Raw genomic sequence first — 11,500 nt, 5'->3', positions numbered from 1 at the left:
ATGGATGGATGGATGGATGGACGGATGGATGGATGGATGGATGGATGGACGGATGGATGGATGGATGGATGGAAGATACATAGGCTGCCAGATCGGTGACTGGATGAAATGAAAGGTGGAGGCATTCATGGACAGACAGATGGATGGAAGGCCAAATGGTCAGACTGAGGATGGACAGATGAATGAACTGATGGATGAATTGAAAGATGGAGGTATGGATCTTCTTGAACCCACATTGAACTTGAAACTCTCTGGGACATTTTCGCTTGTCTGTACTTTGACTGAGACAGAATCCAGATTCCTGACCTCTAAGCAGCATCAACAGAGACATGGGAATCAGAAACGCACAGCCTGCTGGTTCTGTTCTCTTTTGGAGGGAACGCTCAATCTCTCATTTCACCTCCTCTTCTACCATCTAGTGGCCAACCAAGGAAGCACCATTAAAACGGTTTTCCTTTTCAACAATACCTGATGAGACACACATTTTTTTCATGATTTTATATTAAAGCCATGAGATCACTGAGATGGGTCTCCTCCATTCATCCACTTAACCATTCATCCACCCCTCCTTTAACTCCCACCTCTGTTGTTGTCAGATAGTTTCCAAAAATGTTCCTTCAAAGAAGGTTGCTTATTTGAACAACTGTGCAAGTATTCCTGGAATATTGCCATGTTTAAAGCATTTCAAAACTTTATTTTATTTGAATAAACAGATTTTCAGCTGGATCTTGTTGCACATCTTTGAGTTACAGTCATCATCCATCCTTCTCTACATCATCTGAGACAAAATGGGAAGGCGGGATGATATTTTTTCGGTCCTCTTGGTGATCAGAGGTGTCCGTCTATGCTAATGTCGCCTCAAGAAGAATCTATGTCCTGAACCTGAAGAAAGAAATATCAGTTGTATAACTGTAGAGTTCGCATGAGCGGAACGGCTGTGAAGGTCAATCTAATGACTGAGTCACTCATTAAAATGTTAAGGTTCTCTTATGAGTTTTTAAATGTCTCAACAGCCTTGCGCCTTCTTATTTAGCTGATCTGTTTTTACCATATTTACCTCGCGGGCCCTGAGGTCCTCCGGCAGCGGCCTGCGGTGCGTCTCAAAAGCCAGAACCAAGACCCATGGCGAGGCGGCCTTTAGCCACGACAGCCTTCGCCTGTGGGACAGCCTGCTGGAGAACCTCAGGACCGCAGAGACTGTTGATATTTTTAAAGGGAGGTTAAAAAAACACCTTTTTAGTCAGGCCTTCTACTGATCTTTTATATTATTGTTATTTTCACCATAATTAATTGATTTATTTTACTTTATTATGTACTTTCACTTCTTAACCTCATCTTACTTATTTTGCATTAACTTTTTATGATATTGTATATTTGAAGGTTTTAGTTGTTTAACACCAGAGTTTCCCGAGGGGGCTCCTTCACTCTGGGAGTTTGTCCCGGTTAACTGTGGGGGATCCTGTGCACGAGTCCTCCCATTCTGGCGAGCTGGGGGGACTCCCATGATGCTCAGTGCCATGCCATGTCTCCCAAATCTATGTGGCCAGAGTGTGAGTGTTTCTTTACGTGCGCAGTTTTTTTTTTGTGTGTATGTGTGTGTTAGTGCACGTGCAATGTTGGTGAAAGTGTGGCTGTTTTTATGTAATTATATATTGATTTTTATTTTATTATTGTAATATTGTAATGCACTTAGTCTTTTTAATATGAAAAGCGCATGATAAATAGAGATTAAGATAATATAACATTAAATCATTTAGTGGAAGGAAGATGCGCTGTCGTCTGGATGTTAGCTGAAATGATATCAGTGATCATGCTAGTTGATGTGAAACAGCTGAACTAAACCACCAACATGCAGACAGTTCGAAAGCTGTCATAATGTATCGGCATGGTAATTGTGGTGAGAGCTTTTGGACATGTGTGCTAATGCAAATTAAAATGGAACATCTGTCATGTTCCAATCCAGATATTTTTATTAAGAATGAAAAAAAAAGAGAGAGAAAACAACGAAAATAAAATAAAAGTGTTGTTCTTCCTCTGAGTGACTTTGTCTCATGTTGACGTACAGGAAGTGAAGAAAACCTCAGAGAATAAAGTTCAGTCAGGAGGCTTTTATTTGTATAAAGTTCATATCTACAGAAACAGGGAGGAATCTATAAATTAGTGTTTGGGTCTGTACATGTGAGCTGCAGGACGACTTCACAGGCTGGACGTGGTCTGCACCGTGGCTGGGCTCCCTGTTGGAGTCTGGCTGGACGCTGCAGTGGAGCTGGCAGCTGCTTGCTTCCTGAGGCTGAAGAAACCACAGACAGTCAGTTAGTGATCAAATACAAGCTGCACACAGGAAACAGATCAGCTCCAACCTCTGAAGGTAAACAAGGAGAAAGAACCACTGGGGAATTTATTCCTGACACACAGAACCAAACACACAGCAGACTCACAATATGACACCAGGGACACAATACACACTTTTTAAGAAATTATTATTTTACTTTTACTTGTTTGTTTCCATGCTGCAGCATCATCTGTACATGTTGTGACATTAGAGCGCTCCTGCTGGTCTCACCTGTCCTGTTTGAGGGCCAACCCTCCCAGACGAGACTTGGGGTCCACACACTTCTTCTTCCCTCCTGCCAAGGTGAGGCTGTCAGAGGAGACAGAGGAGTGTTAGAGAGGACAGAGCACAGTAACAGGTCAGTGAACGCAGCACGGCCTCCTCTCTGACTCACATGATCTCCGTGTTCGGACAGAAGTTAGTAGGATGATGCACATGGAACTGGTGTGGTTTGCTCAGCATGGATCCCTGTATCTTGGTAAAACCATTTGAGCACTGACACCTACTGGACCTGCTGACTGGTTGTCCTGCAGGAAGAACACACCAAAACACACAAGTCACACTGCAGCCAAGGATGTATTTACACAAATTTACATATATTTCACTGTTAAATTAGTTATTTATTACAGTATCAAATGACTGCTAATAGCTACAGCACCAAATGATCACTCTCCTGTATATATTTTTTTACTGTTTTGCATAAGTATGATTATTATCTGAGTTTTCAGCACTTTTAGGATCAGTTTAAAACTGATTTACTCTTGAAATTCATCTGAAGTTCCATCAGTTAGTGGGAGGAAAAAGCTCTGTAGATGCTCTATTTACTCTACCAACATGCAGACACCGGATCATGCTAATGCTGAAGCTCATAGAGGGCTCAGCGAGTCTGACAGAGAGAGACAGCAGCTCTGCTGCTCTTCAACTCGTGTCATGTAACTGAGAAACTACTTTCATCGAAGTAATCAGTGACTATCATGTTGCTGCTAAAGTAAAAATTACCTTGAGCACAGAGAACCAGCAGGCAGCTGAGGATGGCGACGGCGGCCATGATGGCGGAGGACTTCATGTTGGTGTGTGCAGGTGGCTGGAAGCTGCTTCTGTCCGTCTGTCTGCTGTCTGCAGTCCTGAGGATGTGAAGCAGCACTCAGCCTCTCTCCTTTTATCCTCACTGCCTGCTTTCACTTTCACTCTCCTCCCTCGTCTTCCCATTTCCCTGTAAACCGACACCTTCCCACAATCCTTCAGTGTGCTGTAGTGCCACAGTGTCACCCTGAGATCCACACTGAGGATCATTTATGACCGTTTATAACTTTGTCAATGTATATAATACAATTAGTGCTGTCCATTTCAATTGCATTCATCACAATTAATTAATGGAGGACTGTTAATGATAATTATTTAAAAAAACATTGCAACTGATTGCAGAATAAGGTTTAGAAAATGTCACTGATTGACAGCACTACATACAGTGTAACTTCATGTGAGGCATTAATGTGAAGCTGTGAGAGTAGGTCAGAAAGTCGTTGGACAGTTTAAAGATGACCAGTTGATTTGGATCTTTTCCAGCTCATTGTCAGGGTGCTGTCCCTCCTGAGATGATTTTACTTTCACTTCCCGTCTGTCTGGAAGTCTTCATGGAAACAGGAAACATGCACTGACAGCACAGAGGATGTTGATGTGATGACACTCTTCAGAAGAAACAAGTATGCTGACTTCAAATAAAAACTGGATTTCTCCTGAAAGTCTCAGAGCAAACCGTGGAAGAGCTGCAGAGCTGCTGTCTCTCTCTGGAAGGAGAGGCTGAGGATGCTTCCAGTGGGAAGTTTTACAGTCTTCATGCACAGAGGAAAGAAGAAATAACTGAACTGTGGAGAGATTTCTTTAATGTGTGAAGAAACGTCTTTTTCAGATCATGAAAATACTTTAAGCAATGATTTTGATTCAGATCTTATAAAAAAAATGCATATGTTTATTTTCTAGAACTGATGTTTTTTTTATTGTTGTTGGTTTTTTTTATTTATTGCAGTGACTTTCTCTGTCAGTTCTTCCCATTTTATGCCCAGTTTCTCTTCTCATGTTGCTCTTTGAACTTCTCCAGCTTCTTTCCCAGATTTCCTGATCATGTGTGGTTTCAGTGCGAGAGTTCACAGCAATCAATCAATCATTGTATTTTTGTATAGCCCAGTATCACAACAGTTGCCTCAGAGGTCTTCAAGATGTTACATTGGTTGGTAAAAATAAAAACAGTGAATATGCATAATGTTAATTTGTCAAATTCACAGTAACGAGACAAAACGAAGCAACCACCGCCTGAGACCCTCACATCCAGCAAGAAAAAACTCCAAAAACCCAGTGGGAAAAGAAGAAATCTTGGGGAGAACCACAGTATGGAGGGATCCCTCTCCCAGAGACGGACAGCTTTGGCAACAGCTAGCATGAGACAATAAGAAGTAAAGCCTAGGACTATGTTGAGTACAGTCCGTTGGACGGTCCAGCACAGGAACCACGGATTCCAGCAGTAGAACTGAAGCCAGTCCGCGGGCAGGACCGACAGGAGTGTCCTCCCGGTCCGGACGCAGCTTGTTCGTAGGCCCTCGTAATAATGGAGTCAGCAACTGAAACTGGAGAAGACTCCCCCTCGAAGGGGGGGACAGCAGGTGAAAAGCAATGAACGGACTAAAGGGAATAACATTCAGACATTAGAGGATAGGGCTCAGTGCACCGTACTTCCCACAGCATTCTAGCTCCTAGGGCAGCTTTGTGAATAGTTTAGTATTTAAACTAGTATTTAGTTAGTATAGTTTAGTTTAGTTTAATTTAGTTTGGTTTAGTTTAGTTTAGTTTAGTTTAGTTTAGTTTAGTTTAGTTTAGTTAAGTTTAGTTTAGTTTAGAATCCCTAGCTGACCTGATCATAGGCTGCATCGAAGAGAAACGTCTTGAGCCTGACCTTAAATGTGGAGACTGTGTCTGCCTCTTTGACACCACTTGGAAGCTGGTTCCATAAAAACGGTGCCTGATAGCTAAAGGCTCTTCCACCTAGTGTCCATTTAGAGACCCTAGGAGTCACCAGTAACCCTGCATGTTGAGAGTGAAGTGCTCTGATTGGTTGATAAAGCGTTAAAGCATCTTGGAGATAGGTCGGAGCCATCCCATTTAGGATTTTGTAAGTGAGGAGAAGGATTTTAAATCTAACTCTAAACTCGACAGGAAGCCAGTGAAGAGATTTTAGAACGGGAGTAATGTGTTCGCCTCGTCTAGTTCTGGTTAATAATCTGGCGGCCGCATTTTGAACCAACTGAAAGTTTTTTAATGCACTTTTTGGGCAGGCTGCAAGAAGGGAGTTGCAGTAGTCCAGTCTAGTAGAAACAAATGCATGGATGAGTTTTTCTGCATCGCTTCTAGGTAGAATGTTTCTTATTTTAGCTATGTTGCGCAAGTGGAAATATGCTATTTTACAAGCCAGGTTGATGTGTGCTTTAAAGGAGATATCCTGGTCAAATAAGACCCCGAGGTTCCTCACAGTAGAGGAGGAGGATACACTGACGTTATCTAAGGTGATAATCTGTTCAGATAGACACTCTCTCAGTTTATGGGGGCCTAGTATAATGACCTCTGTTTTGCCAGGATTAAGACGGAGATAGTTCGTAGTCATCCAGGTTTTAATTTCTCTGATACAGTCACTGAGTCTGTCTATTTGATTAGTTTGATCAGGTTTCATAGATAAATGCAGTTGTGTGTCATCTGCATAGCAATGAAAATTGATATCGTGACTTCTAATTATGTTCCCTAAAGGAAGCATATATAACAGAAATAAAATTGGCCCGAGCACGGACCCTTGAGGAACCCCATAACTGACCTGGGAGCACGGTGAGGATTGTTGGTTAACGTGAACAAATTGGTACCTATTAGATAAATAGGATTTGAACCAGCAGAGGGCTTTTCCTCTGATGCCAACCTCACATTCTAACCTCTGCAGGAGAATATTGTGGTCAATTGTATCAAAAGCTGCACTGAGGTCTAAGAGAACCAGGATTGAGACTAGACCTGCGTCAGCCGCCAATAGCAAGTCATTAGTGACTTTAACTAACGCAGTCTCAGTGCTGTGATAAGCTCTATATCCTGACTAAAATTTCTCAAATAAACTATTGTCCTGTAGGTGGCGGTAAAGCTGTTTAACCACGACTTTTTCCAGGACTTTTGAAATAAAAGGCAGATTTGATATTGGTCTGTAGTTAGCTAGAATATCAGGATCAAGATTAGGTTTTTTCAGCAGTGGCTTGATTACTGCGAATTTAAATGACTGTGGCACATAGCCATTTTCTTGAGACGTATTTATTATAGTTATGATCGTATTTAAAATAACTGGAAGAATATCTTTGAAAAGCTTAGTTGGAATTGGATCTAGGAGACAGGTCGAAGTTTTAAAAGACATTACAATCGAAGTAATCTCAGCCCCATCTACTGGTGAGAAACTATCTAGTATTTCAGGTATTTCAGGTGGAGGCAGTGGCTGGATTCCCTGAGCTTGATCTGAGGAAAGCGCTTCACTGATTTTACCTCTGATGGTTATGATTTTATCATTAAAGAATTTAAGAAAGTCATGGCAGTTTAAAGATTCTGGGATTATTGGTTCCACTACAGTATGACTGTTTGTCAGTCTGGCTACAGTGTTGAACAGAAACCGAGGGTTATTTTTGTTTATTTCTATTAAACAAGAGCAATATAATGTCTTGGCTTTAAAAAGAGTTTGTTTATAGCTTGGCAAGCTACATTTCCAAGCCTTCAGAGATTGTTCCGATTTAGATTTACGCCACAGTCTTTCTAATTGCTGAGTTTTTTGTTTGAGAACACGGGTTTCAGAATTAAACCATGGAGCAACGCGCCTGGGTCGATTGGTTTTCAGCTGCAACGGAGCCACTACGTTAAGGGCCGATTTTAGTGAGTGCATAGCACTGTCAACAAACTGATCACTATTATCACCACTGGTCAATAAGCTCATGTCTGTGAGTTCACAAGATAATGCAGCAAATGCAGGCTGGATCAATTCTTTGTACCGAGCCACAGATTTTTCAGATAATGTCCGTATCAGCTGAATTTTATCTTTTTGAGCAGAGTAGTCTTCAATCAAAGCCTGAAAAGTAATTAAAAAATGGTCTGAGAGTATAGGGTTCTGAGGGAGAACATTTAGGTCACTGACCTCTGTCCCATATGTTAAGACTAGATCCAGGATGTGCTTGTGACTATGAGTGGATTCATCAACATTTTGAGTGAAACCGATACTATCTAATACTGCAATAAACGCATTACTCAAACTGTCACCAGAATCATCCACATGGATATTAAAGTCACCTATTATAAGGATCTTGTTATGAGTCAATACTATATTGCTTAAAAACTCTGAGAACTCAGTTAAAAAGTCAGAGTAAGAACCAGGAGGTCCATACACAATAATTAATAGCACAGCTTTTTGATTCTTCCAATTTGGACAAGTAAGCGTTAGTATTAAGCTTTCAAAAGAGTTGAATTTAACATTAGTTTTGGGTTTAAGAAGAAGACTGGAGTGCGATATCACTGCCACACCTCCACCTCGACCTGTTGATCTAGCTGTTTGGAAATTAACATAGGTTGGAGGGGTACATTCATTGAGCCTCACATAGTCATCTTGCTGAAGCCAAGTTTCTGTTAGAGCAAGGAGATCAACGTTATTGTCACCGATAAGGTCATTAACTAACAGAGATTTAGTGGAGATTGCTCTAATGTTCAGTAGACCACATTTTATGTATTTCCTACTGGAAGAATTATTCTGTCTCGTACAGGTGTTAAGCTTTTTACCCATTGACTTTTTTCTAATGCTTTGAGCACTATGGACAGACACAGTCTCTGTTTGCCTAGGTAAACCTCCATGCTTGACTTGTAAAAATCCGGGAGCAGGATTAGTGACGGGATCAACAAGATCAACAGAGGAGCAATCTGCACGACTGCTCTGCGCCCGGGGCTCATAGCTGGTTTGTCAATTTAGGGTACTAAGCCGATCAGCCATATTGTGAGCTAAAAGGGCTGCACCATCCAAAGTTGGGTGGATGCTGTCCCTGCGGATGAGCCCAGGCTTTCCCCAGAAGGTGCACCAGTTGTTTAGAAAAATAACTCTGTTTTCCTCACTCCATCTAGACAACCAGTGATTGAATGATGAAAGTCGGCTATACATTTCATCATTGACCAAATTGGGCAGGGGACCAGAGAATATTACAGCATCAGACATCGACTTAGCCAATTCACACACCGAGGCTACTTGTAATTTGAGCACCTCTGATTGTCTCCGCTGGGCATCATTACCGCCTGCGTGAATCACGACTCGACGGAATCTCCTACCTCCCTGTTTTAAAAGCCTAAGGTTCCCCTCGATGTCACCCACTCTGGCCCCCGGGTAACACCTAACCTTCACCACTGGTAGCTTCACGTCTCTAACTATAGAGCTGCCAATCACCAGCGTGTCCAGTTCAGCCGGCGTGTCGTCGCTGAGGGGAGAGAACCTATTGCAGACGTGAGGCGGTTCTTGGAGTGCTATGTGGCGGTGCTTAGCACTAGCCTTCCTCCAGACTGTCACAAACCGGTCCTGGTCTTGTCCCGGCTGCTCGGGACATGCTGCGGGACTCGGCTTGCAAACACTCCTCTCACTGCAGGAGCGGGCTGCCCTGCCGCTACCTCGCTGTAGCTAGCGCTGCCCTGCCCCTCACATCTGCGCAGCCGCTCCTCTAACTCGGTTACCCTGGCCTCCAGCGCTGTCAATACACTGCACTTTACGCAAATACCCCTATCGTCAAGGGAGGCAGGGTTCTGACTCAACATACGGCACACTGAGCAGGAAAGAAAAGAAGACTATCACTAGCAGAGCTGCTTCCACTTTCACTTCACTTTTCTGTCTGGAAGTCTGCTTTTTTGTTTTGTTCAGCAACAAAACTGTGAGCCAATAAAAACTAGTCATTGTTTACAAATAACAGTTCTTGAAAAAGTACACATGAATACTTGTTACTGCAGGTAAAAAGTAAATAGTTACTCAGTAGAGTTCCTTGTAAAGGCCTCCGTCAGTCTGTCTGCAGAGTAAATGAAATAACTTGGCAGGAGGAAGATGCTCTATAATCTGAAATCTCGTTGGGGGGCGATGCTCTATAATTTGGAATAGAACACTAAATTGTCACGGTGTGCGGATGGAAGGACCCACACCCAGGCAGCCAGGCAGACTTGAAATTCTTTATTATCAGGAATGCAGGGTAACAGGAAGACAAGGCAAGCTGAGCTGAGGTGCCGGCAGGGACACAGAGCACATGGACAACCCACAACACACCGACAAGGACGAGAGAGGGATACAGGCTTTAAATAAGGTAGACACAGGTGAGGCACATTAGGGCACTAATGAGGGAGACCAGGCAGGAGGAAAAAAGGAAAACAAAAAAAGGAAAACAGAACCAAAACCAGCCCAGAGCGCCCCCACATGGCCGGAGGGGCACAGGGCGTGACAGTACCCCCACTCCCAATGTATGCCTCCTGGCGCACCATGGGGCAATGGGGCTACCATCCTGGGCGAGGGGGGCGGTCAAACTCAAGAGCAGACGGAACAGGAACACCGGACTCAGGAGCAGGCGGGGAACAGACAGAACAGGAACGGGGTGAGCTGCGCTCCTCGCAGCCAGCACGGGACAGGAATGGGTGCTGCACCTCAGCAGCCAGGACGGGTCAGGAACAGGCAGGACAGGAAACAAAAGCTCAAGACTTTCAGGGGGATCCAAAAACTCAAGTCTCTCAGCAGGGGTGCAAAAATTCAAGCCTCTCAGCAGGATCCAAAAACACAAGTCCCTCAGGGCTATACAAACTCAAAAGATTCCCGAACAGAAAGAGCTGGACCTCCTCCCTCCCCAAAGCCATCCGGTAGAGGAGGAACAGGGACCAGGTCACCGGGAGCTGGAAATCCAGAGGCGAGCTGCAGAGAGAGCTGCAGACGGGACGCTCCAGGGCACGCTGCAGAGAGGGCTGGAGTTCAGTATATCCACTAACTCATCTTCAAAAAAGTCTACAAAGGTGTCGGCCATTGGGAACCTACTCAATCACTGTTCACACTGTGGAACTTGTTCAAATTTACAAATACAGTAAAACTAAAATCTGCAACTGATTTGCCTCAACATACAGAGAGATTTTCAGGAATGGAGGAGGATGATTTCAGGAAAATACAACTACAAAATCAACAAATACCGACAAACATAAAAAGATTCTTTCATTCTGTGGGGTAATGGAACAATCTGAGTCAAAAAAAATCAATGTCCAAAAATTTGGACACTGTTTGCATGTTCTCCCTGTGTGTGTGTGGGTTCCCTCTGGGTACTCTGGCTTCCTCCCACGGTCTAAAGACATGCATGTCAGGTTGATTGGTCACGTTAAATTGTCCCATTGTGTGAATGTTAGTGTGCATGGTTGCCTGTCCCTCTGTGTCAGCCCTGAGACAGAACGGCGAGCTGTTTGGGGTGACACCGTCCTCACCCAAAGTAGCTGGGATTGGCTCCAGCCCCCTGCAACCCTGAAAAGGACAAAGCGGCTTGGAAAATGAATGAATGAATATTAAATGCTTGTTCTCCAGAAGTAATGTGTTTTGATTTTAATGACTTTCTCTGTCAGTTCTTCCTGTTTTATGTTGAGTTTCTGTTCTCATGAAGCTCTCTGAACTTTGCCGCCTTCTTTCCCAGATTTCCTCATCATGTGTGGGAGTTCTCAGGAATCAGTTGCAGAACTACTCCACTTTCACTTCACATTTTGTCTGGAAGTTCTCAAAAGTGGAATAGAAGTGGAAACACGGAACAGGCGCCAACTTGACAGCAGAGGCTGCTGGATGACGCCACACACTGAAATGTGTGTTCAACTGTGAGCCACTAAAAACAACTCATTCAGTGCATTTACAAGGGACTTATTATTCCTGTTTAAATCCAAGTAAAGGATAATTGTGCTCCAAAATGTCAGGTCGGGACCTGTTCCAGCTCTATTACCCCACAGAATGAAATGCAGAAAGTTTTTCTGTTTGTTTTTCATTCGTTGATTTTGAAGTTGTATTTTCCTGAAATCATCCTCTCCATTCCTGACCAATCTCTCTATATGTTGTGGCAGCTATGTTGTGAAGCTATTTTC

At 43.3% G+C, this 11,500-nt stretch overlaps 1 protein-coding gene across 1 annotated transcript; it reads right to left on the bottom strand.

Moving 5' to 3' along the window:
• Nucleotides 1-2,123: 2,123 nt before the first annotated feature.
• LOC115398498 (interleukin-8-like) lies at nucleotides 2,124-3,469 on the bottom strand. The gene is made up of 4 exons (XM_030105299.1): nucleotides 3,332-3,469; nucleotides 2,727-2,859; nucleotides 2,564-2,641; nucleotides 2,124-2,290 (listed from the first exon to the last, which is right to left on the bottom strand). The coding sequence occupies exons 1-4, from the start codon at nucleotides 3,396-3,398 to the stop codon at nucleotides 2,197-2,199; spliced, it is 372 nt and encodes a 123-aa protein (XP_029961159.1). The 5' UTR covers nucleotides 3,399-3,469; the 3' UTR covers nucleotides 2,124-2,196.
• Between the last annotated feature and the right edge of the window lie 8,031 nt (nucleotides 3,470-11,500).

This window comes from Salarias fasciatus, chromosome 12 (genome assembly GCF_902148845.1).
Source record: "Salarias fasciatus chromosome 12, fSalaFa1.1, whole genome shotgun sequence".
Taxonomy (NCBI): domain Eukaryota; kingdom Metazoa; phylum Chordata; class Actinopteri; order Blenniiformes; family Blenniidae; genus Salarias; species Salarias fasciatus.
This window is presented reverse-complemented; position numbering and strand designations above follow the sequence as displayed.

What these genes read in the sequence shown, in the direction of transcription:
- LOC115398498 (XM_030105299.1), bottom strand. Translation starts at nt 3,398, where the DNA reads ATGAAGTCCTCCGCCATCATGGCCGCCGTCGCCATCCTCAGCTGCCTG. An exon ending in TGTCCGAACACGGAGATCAT is followed by an intron (nt 2,642 to 2,726) that starts GTGAGTCAGAGA and finishes CTCCTCTGACAG; the next exon opens with CCTCACCTTGGCAGGAGGGA. An exon ending in TTGGCCCTCAAACAGGACAG is followed by an intron (nt 2,291 to 2,563) that starts GTGAGACCAGCA and finishes TGGTTTCTTCAG; the next exon opens with CCTCAGGAAGCAAGCAGCTG.